The 14,140-nt window shown below is 32.7% G+C and overlaps 2 protein-coding genes across 2 annotated transcripts; both read right to left on the reverse strand.

Moving 5' to 3' along the window:
• Positions 1-22: 22 nt before the first annotated feature.
• On the reverse strand, positions 23-7,469 carry LOC111425709 (methanethiol oxidase). Its single transcript, XM_023059929.2, has 4 exons — positions 7,362-7,469; positions 5,525-5,679; positions 4,260-5,461; positions 23-205 (listed from the first exon to the last, which is right to left on the reverse strand). Exons 1-4 carry the CDS (start codon positions 7,369-7,371, stop codon positions 145-147), a joined length of 1,428 nt encoding a protein of 475 aa, XP_022915697.2. The 5' UTR covers positions 7,372-7,469; the 3' UTR covers positions 23-144.
• A 339-nt stretch (positions 7,470-7,808) lies between these two features.
• Positions 7,809-12,603, reverse strand: LOC111425707 (sodium-coupled monocarboxylate transporter 2-like). Its single transcript, XM_023059927.2, has 6 exons — positions 12,570-12,603; positions 12,287-12,495; positions 11,948-12,225; positions 11,311-11,890; positions 8,273-8,543; positions 7,809-8,214 (listed from the first exon to the last, which is right to left on the reverse strand). Exons 2-6 carry the CDS (start codon positions 12,469-12,471, stop codon positions 7,816-7,818), a joined length of 1,713 nt encoding a protein of 570 aa, XP_022915695.2. The 5' UTR covers positions 12,472-12,495; positions 12,570-12,603; the 3' UTR covers positions 7,809-7,815.
• Positions 12,604-14,140: the final 1,537 nt, after the last annotated feature.

Below are 14,140 nucleotides of genomic sequence, written 5' to 3' on the forward strand. Positions count from 1 at the left end.
AACAGAAATCAATTACAAGGAATTTGTAAACATAGATAAAGCCTTTATTGTTTAATAAATCATTTTTATACATGATAAGAGTAACATTCGATATTATATAACAAAAAAGAGTAACAGATACAATTTATTTTTATAAATGTAACATTATTTCTTGCATGCTGTTTCAGCTAACCAAATATCTGAAGAGCAATCACCACCTGGGTATCTGAAAAGAAATTTAAATTTAAAACAGTCTTGACGGATCGAAAGTATACATTTCATATAATTATCCTGTTTGAATTATATTTGATGAGAAAACAGAAATAAACCAATGATTGATATCCCAATAAGCACTCCAATTTTCGAAAATTGAAATAATACATACAAGTTAATAACAAACATTGACAAAGCACATACTGTAATTGCTTTTTAGATTGATCAAAAGATATAATAAATAAAAAAACTTTCAGGATTAGGTATATACAAAATTAATTTGTAATTATAACGAGATTAACAATCCATTAAGTTTCAGCAAACATAAGTTGACCTGTTAATAGAATAGTGGAAAAAACCACAACGATGATGTAGTGTATATTACGTCAGTGCCGCGACAGTCGGGCGCGTGAAGGATATGGAAGGGGTGGTCTCTTAAAAAAGAACAGGTTGAAACATGTTAGAAAACAGTTGCTTTACAACCGTTACAGGCAGTGATATGAATTTGTAAATTACCAAAATATTTACCGTAATTTACTGTAAATTACCAAACAAATTTTTCATAAATTACCGCTAGGAGCTAGGATGTACCAGCGCATGCGCTTTCGGTGTTTTGATAATGCAGTAAAGTCCCTATAAGAAACTTAAAAGAGTTGGTTATAACAGAAACTATAACAAGTATTTTAGACGAAAATATTAAACGTAACATTTTAAGCGATATATTCTGGGGGAAACTTGATACATAATATAAGATTTTAAATCTCATTTCAATAATTTTAAAAAATTTACAAACTTCCCAACCTTGCATTTCTCATGTTGTTGACTATTTTCAACATTTGAATGATCAACTACAAAATAAATGCCCAGTTTTAGAAGTAAACTCAATTCAAACACAATTTCAAAATTATGGGAAAACATCTCAGTAACGACGGGCACATTGCAGCATTGACATATATCAATAAATTATCGGCGCTTCTGGTTAATGGATCTAATGTAGCAAACGTTATGAAATTGCCCATTATGAATCAAAAAAACAATTATTTTCTAACGGTTTCATATGGAAAGCTTTGGATATGGGTGAACTGCATTCTGTTATATGGTGGAAGTCTTTTTGTTGTACTACATCTTTAAGCAAAGTAGCAACGGAAACCTTAAATTGCTCACCAACAACGTGCACAACAGAAAGAAGCTTTTCTGAAATATTTGTTTGAATTACATAGAATTCATATTTTGTTTCATTTTTAGAGTTTTTGTTACATATACGTACGAAGGCTTTCACGGCCGGTGTTAATTAAACTAAAACTAGAATAAATATTGAGAAAAAAAACCGTAATTTACAACAGTAATTTACACAAATTATAAATTACCGTAATTTTACATCACTGATTACAGGGAACGGATGCCTACTAAAATAATGTACCAAACAGATTGTTATTACAATAAGAAAGAAAAAAAAGGACACAAAAACTTAAATCAGTATCTTAAATTGCGTAAGTAGTTTGATAAAAAGAACAGAGGAAAAAAACAACAAGTCAGATTAAAAAGAAATGAAAAATAGTGAAAAATCAATATACGGCATGTTCACCACGGCAGCAAGGGCCCCTCTTCGAAAGGAGATTAAGGATTCGTACGCAAATATGTCAATGGAAAGACGGTCAGCAGAGCGCAACAATGGCGAATGCTGATAAGTATTAGTACGCGGCGTTGTGGTAAAAAAACAGAAAATCAAAACGAAGCGATCTGGGCGGGACGTGAAAGTTAACCAGTGATGTAACCGAAGATTGGAATGTGGAAAGATTGGCACGCCAAGTCGTAGTCAACATAGGTAGTATGAGATTTCCAGCATAAAAAACGAAGGAATCTCTTTTGGACACGCTCTGGTCGTTCCATGAATATATCATATTGTGGATTCCATACAACAGTGCAGTAATTCATAATGTTAAATACGTACGTATAATAGAGAGTCATTAATGAATTAGTGTCGGCAAAATCAGCAGCTGATCTTATGACGCCGTTGCCAATCACCAATTCGATGTGCTCACTGAATAATAGCTTACTATCAATCGTCACGCCCAAATCCCTTATAGAAGTAACCCTGTTCAACAACATCCTTCCAATCATGTAGTCAAAGCATATAAGACCAGGCTTTTTTGTAAAAGTGTAAAGCATTTGCTATAATTTATGGTGATGAAGTTTGTAAAGTAATATTGAGCAAGTTCACATAGATCTCGCTGACGAGCAGAACAGCCTCTAGTATTAGACACACGGCACAAGATCTTTAGATCATCTGTATACATTAAATAGTTAGCGTGTTTAAAACACTTAAATATGTCATTAATATAAATATTGAAAAGCGAAGGTCCAAAAATGCTTCCCTGAGGTACGCCGGATGAGACTGACACCGTTTGCGAGGAAAAACCTTTAACTCTAACCGACTGCTTATCAGCCACATAGGAAGCAAGCTACTGTTGTTTTTCTAGCAAGAACAGATAATCAACTTTATTAAAAGGTTTACTAAAATCAGTGTATACAGAGTCCACCTGACAGTTGTCATCAAAAGAACGTAAAATGTAATTAGTATATTTGAGAAGATTGGTCTCTACCGAACGACCTGCAAAAAATCCGTGTTGTCGAGTGTCTAAAACATTTTTTACAATGTAAAAAATAGGCTTGTAAATTAAGCTCTCAAGGACCTTGCCGAAATCCATAGTTTTCGACTACGCTTCTACAGCCAGATTTAAAAATAAGCATCACAGAGGAAAATAAAAGAAAAATAAGCACCAGTTAATGGCGCTAAGAGTTTCAAGACTTCAACCTGCTCAAATTGTAGAGACAGGTCGCAAAAACGCGTCAGATAGCACTTCGTGAAAATAAGCGATAGCCTCATCCACGATTCCACCGCTCAATAATATTCTACCGCTCATATTGTGATAGTAATTTGTGTTTCTGAAAATTCCGCAAATGTAGAGTCATGCCTAAGTTATCGGCTATTAACGGTTAATCAACAAACATTAAAACAAAGTTGTAAACCGTTAACAGACAACTTCCTCCGAAATTCATGGATGCATATAGAATCAAATAAGACAACCTAAATACTAGCATGAATACACATAAATTTTATTGGCTGAGATAAGTAGTAAAAGGGTGAAGCTCAAAAGAGGTTAATGTGGCGGTTAAGATTCTCTCGTTGCAAAAGGATCATTCTGCTGGTCCAAAAGTGAATAGAGAGAGTGGATAGTGGAAGATTTCTATCTTGTTCATAGGTTTAACGGGCATATCCTGAAGACCATAAAGAGATGAAAGCAACCCAGTGATGGCATTTCAAAAAGAGGATAATTCTAAGCGGTGTTGATTTATTTACTTGCACTTTGGCACTAATAAAGAAGGATAAAGTAACGCAAAGTTTTGTTAAGACTGTACCATGGCGGATCTACTTCGGGAAGTTTTGTGACCATGCCCCGAGGGAAACAAGAGGAGTTTGCGGTATTAGATGGATGGTACAACGAATTGGGAAAGTAATGAAGAAACGTATGATCGGTTCTGTTGTTGGTTATGATGAATATGGCGTCAATGTAACGGAAAAAGGAGGTTGAGATGAAGAAGTGTTTAGAATAACGGAGGTGGGAGCTGCGATGAATTGTTTTTCTCCAAGAAGACATATCTTCTTTGATTAAACAATTAGTGGTACTAGTTCATAGGTATCTGCCACAAGAACGGCATTGCGCCAGAAATTATTCTGTCTTACAATCCTTTCTGTGCTGCCAGAAAATTGGTGTGAACAACTTCCAAGATTCCTTTAAAAATTTTGGAAAACAACACTTAAAATCTGCACGAAAGTAGATTAAAGGCTGCAGGAACTGTATTCTTGCTCAACCTCCTTTTATTGTTAATAAAATCGTTGGGAAACGCTACAGTCAAGTAAACGGAAATAAACTCCATTAGATATCTATGCATTGATCACAAATGAGAACTTAAGGATGCAGCAACAAAAAATTATGTAACATTCCAGTGAAATAATAAGTTCCCATTTGAAATAGCTAAATATTAAATATAATTTACATCCTTACCTCACTTCATGAGCTAATAAAGGCCCATCAGGAGTATCTCCAAAATCAACCAAAAAATCATTATCAAGTTTCATTCCACCATTCTCATGATCGATATCCAATTTAACCAAGAAACTTCCGTGTTTAACAATGTCTGGATAAAATTGTTTATCCCACGGTGAAAAAATACTCGAAGTAACATAAAGACGCTTTCCATCTAGAGATAATTGTAACATTTGTGGTGATCCATACAAACGTTTTCCTTTGATATAAACCGGATTTGGTTGTTCGGAGAGTTCCGGATCTTCGATGACTTTGATTTTTGAATCTTTAACGATTTGTCCACCCAAAAATACTTGACCAGTTAATTTAGGATTAGCTGGATCGGATACGTCGTATTGTCTAACATCGCCATGGAACCAATTGCTTAAATATAAATATTTGTCATCTAATGATAGGATGATGTCGGTTATCATTCCTTGAAGGTAATCTCCAACCCATCCTGTTACTTTCTTCGGCTTGACATCGATGACTTTATCAACGTTCCATTTACCATTGCTTAAATAAAATCGATAAACGTTGGCGTTTAAAGCGCATCCAACGAATCCTTGTGGTTGTAAAGGATCGTGAAGAAATCTGATTTCTAACGGAGCTATCCCATCATCGCCTAAATTCCACGATTGGATCAATTTTTGTTCTTTCCATGAAAAGAAATTTAAAGACCTCCCGTAAATAGTTGTATCACTGGGATCCGAAGGTTGAAAGCCTTTTTTAAACACTTTTGGAGCACCCCATTCAGTTGAAATCATAATATCAAAATGTGGTTGGTACCAAAAATCGTATCCAAATTTAGCAATTGGTCCTTTCGTCCAGGTTCCTTTCATTTTCATTGTTTTCGAATCGATTAAAACGAAATCACCTTTTCCATTCCCATTAACATCTCCCATCGTAGAAATCATTATGTCTCCATTCGCTAAACAATGACTTGTATGTGGTGTAGAACAATTTAAAGCATGCATCTCAGATGGTTCAAAAACTTTATAAATCGATGGTGCTTTTGGATTTGTTCCAACGTCCACCATGTATACTCTATCAGATCCTAAAGCGGGCATAATCAATTTATCTCTTACAGCCGATGTACAACCATGACAACTTGAACAAACGTTCCATCCGGTATGATGTAATTCATCGTTTTTATTTCCGGTGTGCATATAATGGATTATCTATTTAAAAAGGGAAGTGAAGGTTAAAAATTTGATTCAAAAATTGAGGTTTGATTTATTTACTTTACAATAAGTTGGCGATTTTGGATTGATGTCTACGGTTGCTAAAAGATCGGTTTTTGATGATGTTAGGTCGGGTTGGACGCAGATGACGTAGAGAAGTTCTTCTCTTGGCCCATTTTTCATTGCATCCAATGGAGTTGCATATCCGGGACCCGCTAAATGTTAAAATAAAAATGTTAAAAGCAGAAAACTAAGTTTTTAAATAGTTGGAGAGATTTTATAATTTTTAAAATTACATAATGATATAATTTATGAAAATAATAATTTTTTTTAATAATAATTATTGTTATAGACAGCTTATATAAACACAGTGGTCTTGCCCTTGGAAAATTTTCCAAGGTCAAGTTCTCTGCGCGTCTTTGGCCTTGGGGTCCACCGTCATTTACATCCTAACTTAGTCAAGGTCAGTAATTTTATTTCAACTTCCACTCCTCCTCTAGTTGCGTTCTTTTATAGTTTATGGTCCTCATGTTATGCTCAGAGCAATTATTTGCTTGTTTTCACCGTGCATCCGAATACATGGTTTATGTATGCCGTCATTTTTGACTCCTCTATAAAGTCAAAAAATTGTAATAATGAAAAAATTATACTTGTATTGCGTATAATGTGAGGATACAGATATGTTAACATTATTATTTAGCATGTTCTGGTAAAATCAATAGTTACTTTTTGATCTAATCAAATTTTGTAAGTAGTTGGAAGAGAACAGTTTGAGCCTCTAAGAGATATAAATATTGTAGATGAAATGAGAGGTATAAAATACGATGGCGTATGAAGAATTGATGCCATTGTAAGTTTATTAAATGATGTGCATGATCATCTGATTAACTCATGATCTTTTGCATTATGTCTTTATTTCTCAAAATCGATAATGCACACTATAATCAATACGATACATGTAGAAGCACCAAACGTATCTGGAGATAAATAAGACCCCTCCACTTTATATCCCCACCCAACATATATAGAGAGTTAGGAAGCGTTAAAAAGACGTTCGTTTAATATTTGATTAGCCTTCGTATTAAAGTCACAGAGTAGGGACCAATCATGAAAGTATGTGTGGTACAGATTAGTTGTTATAGAAAAGAGTACTGGATGTTAAATTATACTTAAAACAATATCAAAAAAACAATACTCAAGCATTTTAGGACATGTCGCAGACAACACCACAACTGCTTGATATTTGAACGGTTATCTAAACTAAACATAGCAAGGCGTTGCAAAATGGGGATTAAGATATCCAAGATGCTAATCTTGTAAAATATAACGGCGGTTTTGTCGTTTGATCTTAGGTTTTATCGAAAAGATCAAATCTAATATAAATCAAAACCAACTGTCTACAATCTATGAAAATAAAAATCTATGTTATATCATTAATTTGAAGAATTTATCTTTAATAGTCTTGAGAATATTTCAGAAGACTCTGAAACATTCGATATGTTACGAAACTCATTCATCCAGTCTTGGAGAAAGTTAGATACATTTTGAGGTCAAAGAACTGCTATTACAATTAAGTTATTTTAATGTTAGTACATTTTATTACTTTTTTTTACGTTGAAAAATAAGGATGTTTGTTTTTAATAATACTCTTTTAGATTATTGTTGCTATACAACATTTTAGAAGCGTTATCATTACGCAATCATATTTTTTTTCCTCTCTTTATCTTTTGTACAACCAATTACATACAAATATATTAAAATTTGTTTAATATTCGACTCAATAATATTTTTTGATTATTTACCTAAATTATGATTTAACCCAATTGTATTAAAAATTTGTAATTGTATTAAAAATAATCACAAATTTTAAACAATTTAAAAATAAAATCTTACTCACTTGGTGCCATTTTAAAAAATAATTTCACAAAACAAACCTATAAAGACCAACTTTAGAAACCGACTGACTTTCTGTCGCAGTACGAAACGATGTAAATACATCTTAATACATCCATCTCTCTTCCTTTAAATTTCGGATTAAAAAATTGTTTCGATACTCGATTTTAATGAGATAATTCGAATTCATTATTTACTTAATGCTATGTCAAATATTGATCTACTTAAAAAATTAAACAAATAACTTTCTTATCTCGGCTATTTTAATTTATTCTTTATCAAGAACAATTTTCCATTTCATTTTTCAATGTGACTATAGTTAACCTTGAATTTTATTTGTGATGGATGGATGAATTGTGAAATTATATTCACTAAATTTGAATAACATTAATTATTAATTAAGCGTTTTTTAAAGTACGTTTAAATATTATTAATTAACTCTATTTTAAAATACTGTTTTATTGTGTATTATCACATACATCACGTAAAGCTACATCAATACTTTTATATTTTTCTTTTTTAACAATAGCCCATCTCATCCATGGCGTTATCAAATTTTCATCAACTTCTTCCTTTTCATTCTTCGTAATCCAACTTACAATCATTCCAACTATAATGACCGTTAATACTCCGATTAACGAATAATAATAATAAGTTATTTTGAATAAAAAGAAAACATCATTTTGTACAAATTCTGTTTTTGTGTTTGTTAATGTTGTCGAATTTGTTATAATACAACCATCCGCTGATGTTGGTTTTGGGATGTATTTTATAAGACCTATTGATTTATAGTAATATGATCCTATTACGATCCAAGATACGAAAATTAATGATGTTATCGATCCAGCTAAAGCACCCTAAAAAGTGAAAATTACATATTAGTAGAGGGGTTGAAAATTATTGGTTTGGATTTACTTTTGCGTTTGCTGAAGGAAAAAATAATCCTAAGATAAATAAACCAACTAATGATCCAGATGTAATACTTGAAAAGCTTATGGATAACGGTAAAAGTCCTCCTAATTTCTCAACAACAAAGACCATGAGAGTTCCAATTACTCCAATTATTACAACCAAAAGTTTTAAAATGTTACTAACTGTTTTATCTTTTATATCTTTTGGTGTAAACCTGGATATGAAATCTTGGTAGATCACTCCTGATAATGAATTCATTACTGCTGATAATGTACTAAAAAAAATATAGAATATTTATTTTAATTAGTTGATTTAATATTTTATGAAAGGTAAAGATAAAGTTTAGTCATTTTGGTCAGCAAATAATTTTTGTAAGCAAGACTACGAAGTTTTTGTTTCAAATCAAAGCGATTGAGAATGCTGAAGTCAGGAAAAATGGTTGTGATTTGACGACATGTCCTGATCTTGTCTGTTTTGGGTAGTTTTATGTTGTAGTAATTTTTGCAAAAATTGCTGTTTTTGTGTCTTATAATAGGTGTTGAAGAATTACTTTTACAATTTACGTGCTGTTATGAATGTGTTTGAATTGTGGTAGAGTCAAATTCTTATACTTAATTGAAACAACTCATTCAAAACATTTTGGCAATATGTCGGCGTAGAGATGGGTTAGTGAAGCGATTATAAGAGCCTCCTCTTAGCGTCTCTGTTGAGAGAGGCAGTTAATGATGACGTACGGAATCTTGTGAGCCTTTGAGGTTGGAAGAAAGTAACGTCGGACAAGGGTGAGATTTTGGCTATAATTAAAGTCAAGTCATAGTGGAAGAAGTATAATAAGTCTAGAATATTTTCCGAAAGTTCTAAATCAATCAGAGTAGTAGTCTAGTAGAGAGACCCTAATATCCTATGGTTTGCCTTTGATTGAAATCTCTACGTTGTGTCCCCTTTATTGATTTTGGTCCTTTGTAGGCTCTGTAATAATTTGGGAGTTATTTAATGGCTTTTGGAATAAAACTATACGAATCAGAAATTGACTCCTAATTGATCACATTTGGTCATAAAAGTTGTTCCAGAAGCTTCTCTCCGTAACATGGAATAGTCACGGTTTGGGACAGACGATAAAAATAGCTTTTGCACTCTTGCTAAAAACCAAGGTTTCTTGTGATAATGAAGCCTTTTCAAATTACAAAGCATTACGTTATTTGAAAGATCCTTGAGAATCAAAAAGCCCTTTAGAATTTCGAGATACCTCAACTTAGAATTAGCTCTAACTCCTACGCTCGGTCATCATTGCATATCGAGATCTATGAACTTAGCTTCATGTTTGATCTGCTTTTATTTCGTTTGTATCATAAAAATCACAAAACGAATCATCCCACTCGAACCAAAACCAATCCATTCCAAAGCAAATTAATGCATGAACAAATAATTTTAACAAAATCCAATCTTTAACTACAAAGCTAAGCTAAGCTAACTCAACCCAAATACAAAGGACTCCAATCCAATTGCAAAGCAACCGAAGCTAGCCGTGAAACAACATTGTCCAACTACGCAGAATGTTAACTGTAATGTAATCCATCTTTAAAGCAAGCTACACCTTACAGGAACTAAACCACACACTAAAAAATCTATCTGAAAATGCAGCTAATTAACCGCAAAATAACTTAATTACAAAGTAATTCAACTCTAAAGCAAGCCAACATAAAAGCAAGCCAACTCAGTTCATTGTAATTCTAACTTGATGCAAAATGAAGGTAATGTATCCCAAAAGCAGATACCCCAGTTCATTGTAGTTCAAACTTGATACAGAATGAAGTTAACTCTGAATTACAATAGACTGGGGTTGGCTTGCTTTTGGTATACGTTGGTTTGGAGTTAACCCCAGTTCATTGTAATTCAAACTTGATACAGAATCAAGTTAACTCTGAATTACAATAGACTGGGGTTGGCTTGCTTTTGGTATACGTTGGTTTGGAGTTAACTTGATTCTGTATCAAGTTAACTCTAAACCAACGTATACCAAAAGCAAGCCAACCCCAGTCTATTGTAATTCAAACTTGATACAGAATCTAGTTTACTTCAAACTAAGGTAACCCCAATGCAAGCCAACCTAGTCAATTGTAGTTCCAATTAGATGCAAAATCAAGATAATTCTCTAAGACAGCGTAACCTAATCTAACCGGAAAACACATATGTACATGAATCTGCAATATAACATCAAGGTATTTTCGTAAGATTCGTCAGACTCCACTTTATCGCCTTAGTTGCTTCAATCCTAAATGTTTTTAACTACTATAATAGTATTTCTTTCTCCATCTTTGCTATAACTTTACTCTCATTCCGGTCTATTATATAGTTCATCTATTTGCACTCGACTATCGAAATTAATCTCACTTTACACCTTTGATTAAGACAAGGTTATTTCGTGAAGAAATCCCAATATATTTTGCAATATGTTCCAGTTATTAGAGCAAACATCTCATACTTTTAGTATGTGTTTTTATGCATTCTGAACAGCCGATCTAACACATAGTGTTAAAGCTTTCGCTTACGAAAAGTAGTAGAGTCATTCCAAGGAAAGCAAATATAAGTTGTGAAACTCCGATCACAGCTCTGAGTTGGAATTTCTACATATAAACTCACCAGTCAGCATTTTTTGGTAAATATACAGTGTTGCATTCAGCGTTATTGAACATCCAATAATTTTAACTCTACCCCATATGGACCTCACTTTTGTGACCAACGAATCTTTTTGCAACCCGACAATTTGAAACTAAAAAAATCATCTTGAATGCGTTTTGGAGATTCTTAAACATTTGACCTTGATTTATTATTGCTTCACCTTTTGATAGTAAAATTTCAATATATACTTTATTATTGACACTTTCGTGTAACATTTTGAACCTTAACACTTCCCTAATCCTGAAAACTTCGGCTGTGGTTACAAAAGTTTGATGGGTTTTCAATTATTGAAAATAAATTAAATTTGATTAAGCATTTATACCCAATTGGTTAATGTTTTTAGTCACATTATAATACTTTACCTTAAGGCAGCACAAAAAACTCCTGCTATAAACAATCCAGATAATCCCGGAATAGAACTAGCAACATCAATTACATAAAATGGTAAAAGTTGATCATTTTGCGTAATTTTCTTGGTTAAAAATGGATCGCAGTTGTAATATTTTGAATAGATAACAAGTCCTGTACAAACGCTAACAAATTTACACAGTACAATTCCAATGCAAAAAGTTAAAGTAGCCTTCCTGATATCCCCCATACTTGGTAGTGATAAAAATTTTTGAACCGTTCCTTGATTAACACTAATGTGCGAAATCCAATTGACCGTCCAACCAATTGTTACCGCCCAAAATGTATCACGTTTTGTTGGATCTATGTCAAAATCGATGTCTAAACGTCCACCTTTTGCAGATATTTCCCAAACCGACCCAATTCCGCCGACTGATTTTATTCCGATGTAAAAAACAGCTAGCATTGCTCCAATCATTGCTGAAAATTGTAAAGTATCCGTCCAAACGACAGCTTTTATACCACCGATTGTTGTATAAAATATACAAATTGAACAAATTATTGGATTCACATAATGTAAATTTACTGGAGTAGCTAAAAAATCAAAATAAATTAATACCCTGAAATGAAATCTTTAAATTATTTTTTTACCTTGTGCTAGAGCTAAAGACGGTGCATAAATAACAATAGGAAGATATAATAAAACTGAAATTGCGTATAAAAGTGAAGCCATTAATCTAATTTTTCCATCAAATCTCATTAACAAGTATTGATAAGCACTGGTTAATTTTAAATTGTAAAAAACTGGCATAAAAACGTATGCAACTAAAACGCAGTTTATAATTACGCTTAAGAATTGGAAAACGTAATTTGAACCAAATTTGTAAATGTCCGCGGGGATTGCTAATATAGTTATTCCGGAAACGTGACTGAAAATTGAAACGAAAATTGAAATTTGAAAATCGAAACGAAAATGTTTACTATAAAAACCTTGCTACTAATGAAGTTGCAATTGGGAAAATGTTCATGGTTCTTCCTCCAAATAAATATTCGTTGGCAGAGGATTGTTTTTTTCCGAAACATCCGAAATATATTCCGATCATTACACTTAACATTAACATTAACCCAAATAGGGTGTAATCAAAAAATTGAAATTTTTGAATGTTTTCAGACATTTTTAAAAAAAAAATTGTTATAACCTTAAAAGTAATAATAAATAAAATTATTAATATAAAATTAAAATAAGAAACTATTTTCATTTAAGATTACTTACATAAATTTTAATTACTTAAGTTCTTGTATACCCTTATTAAGATACGCAAGTACTAAAATATAATATTTTTGTCTGAAAGAAATTAGTTTATATTTATATTTTTAAAAGATAAGAATCACTCCTGTATTAAGGGTTGTAAATCGTTCTCTATTATCTCTAAAGTAAATTTTACATAAATTTGAACTGTTACTTAATGTTTTTGAATAAATTAAGAATTAATCTAATTTTAATTTAACGTAATACAATTTTTTTACAAAACAAGGATATTCTCAGTTATTGACTTTGGGCGAAGAATCAGGGATCCAAGATTTTTGGTGAGCATTTGCATTGTATCTTTAATATTTTGATATTGTAAATTTTTGTAAAGCATGTCATAACACTTATTAACATTTCATCATCCAATTTATCTGCGGAAAATTATTAAAGGTTTATGGAAACTTGTTAATTGTTTAAACTTTTCCAGCGTAGACATATACGTAAATACGCCAACTATAGATACAAAAATTGGTTGATTTTGTAGCCCTAGAACTTTGTAATTACTTTGTAATAATACTTAATTCTTCGTTCAAATTGTGAAGCGTATATTAAGTAGAGTATCATATACTATATTATTAATGAAAATTCTCGTTACAGAGATGATTTGCATTCTGCAAAAGTTACTGTATGGTTCGATGTGGCTGAGAGGTGATTCAAATTTTTTTACCTGCTGAATTGTAACGACTGGGAGTAAAATTTATCGATTTGGGGTTTCAGCAAGATGGATGAGCATAACATACTAAGAAACATGTTTCCTGGACGACTTGTATCCCGACATGGTGATTTTAATTCGGTGCCATGGCTACCAGTTTTAATCAGTCCTGATTTCTTCTTATGGGGATATTTGAAAAGTAGGGTTTTCGCAAAGAGACCTTAAGTGGTTGAGAAACCACGAGATACTGCTAGGAGTTACATAGAATTTTCAGTAACGACTTCAACTACGTTTAGACAAACGTGGTGGCTATTTCCAAAATTTAATTGTCATGAATGGTTGTTAAAACTGCATTATATGGCATTGGTCGTTTCATTACTATAACCATAATAACATTCTAAAAGTCGACACTACTCTGTAAGCAGCTTCATCATGTGATAGTGGAAAGTATTTAATATTTTTAGCGATTTCACCTACCAAAGTAAAATCTACTTCCCTATAAACTGGGATTCTCATCACGGAATGTCCCTCTCGAAGCTTTAGCTGATGTAGAGAGCTGCCCACGTCCTGAGTTACTCTTGGAAATAGAACGAGTATTTACTCGATGTTGATTCAGACTTCTACTGGCGTCCCCAACATTTGCAGGGTGTCTTAATTGAGTAGATTTGTTGCGTCACGCAACTTGCGTGTTACCAGTACTCGGTGTCAACGGGCTCTTTCATCAACAAGTGTGATTTTCTCCGCTTTCGAAGCTTAGTACTAGATTTTATTACGATGAAGTATGGACAGCAAACCAAATCTTCTAGGGCTTTAATACACCCAACCTCAATGGCTAATAATAATATGCTCCGGGATGTTTTTGAGCCTTTTTGAGAGACTGTTT

The sequence above is a fragment of the Onthophagus taurus genome, chromosome 1, assembly GCF_036711975.1.
Source record: "Onthophagus taurus isolate NC chromosome 1, IU_Otau_3.0, whole genome shotgun sequence".
NCBI classification, from domain to species: Eukaryota; Metazoa; Arthropoda; class Insecta; order Coleoptera; family Scarabaeidae; genus Onthophagus; species Onthophagus taurus.

Excerpts from the sequence above, each read along its gene's own strand:
- LOC111425707 (XM_023059927.2), bottom strand. The coding sequence starts at position 12,471 with ATGTCTGAAAACATTCAAAAATTTCAATTTTTTGATTACACCCTATTT. Across the intron at positions 12,226-12,286 it reads GCAACTTCATTAGTAGCAAG|TCACGTTTCCGGAATAACTA; the intron begins GTTTTTATAGTA and ends TTCAATTTTCAG. Across the intron at positions 11,891-11,947 it reads GTCTTTAGCTCTAGCACAAG|CTACTCCAGTAAATTTACAT; the intron begins GTAAAAAAATAA and ends TTGATTTTTTAG.
- LOC111425709 (XM_023059929.2), bottom strand. Across the intron at positions 5,462-5,524 it reads AATCGCCAACTTATTGTAAA|ATAATCCATTATATGCACAC; the intron begins GTAAATAAATCA and ends CTTTTTAAATAG. Across the intron at positions 206-4,259 it reads TTATTAGCTCATGAAGTGAG|ATACCCAGGTGGTGATTGCT; the intron begins GTAAGGATGTAA and ends ATTTCTTTTCAG.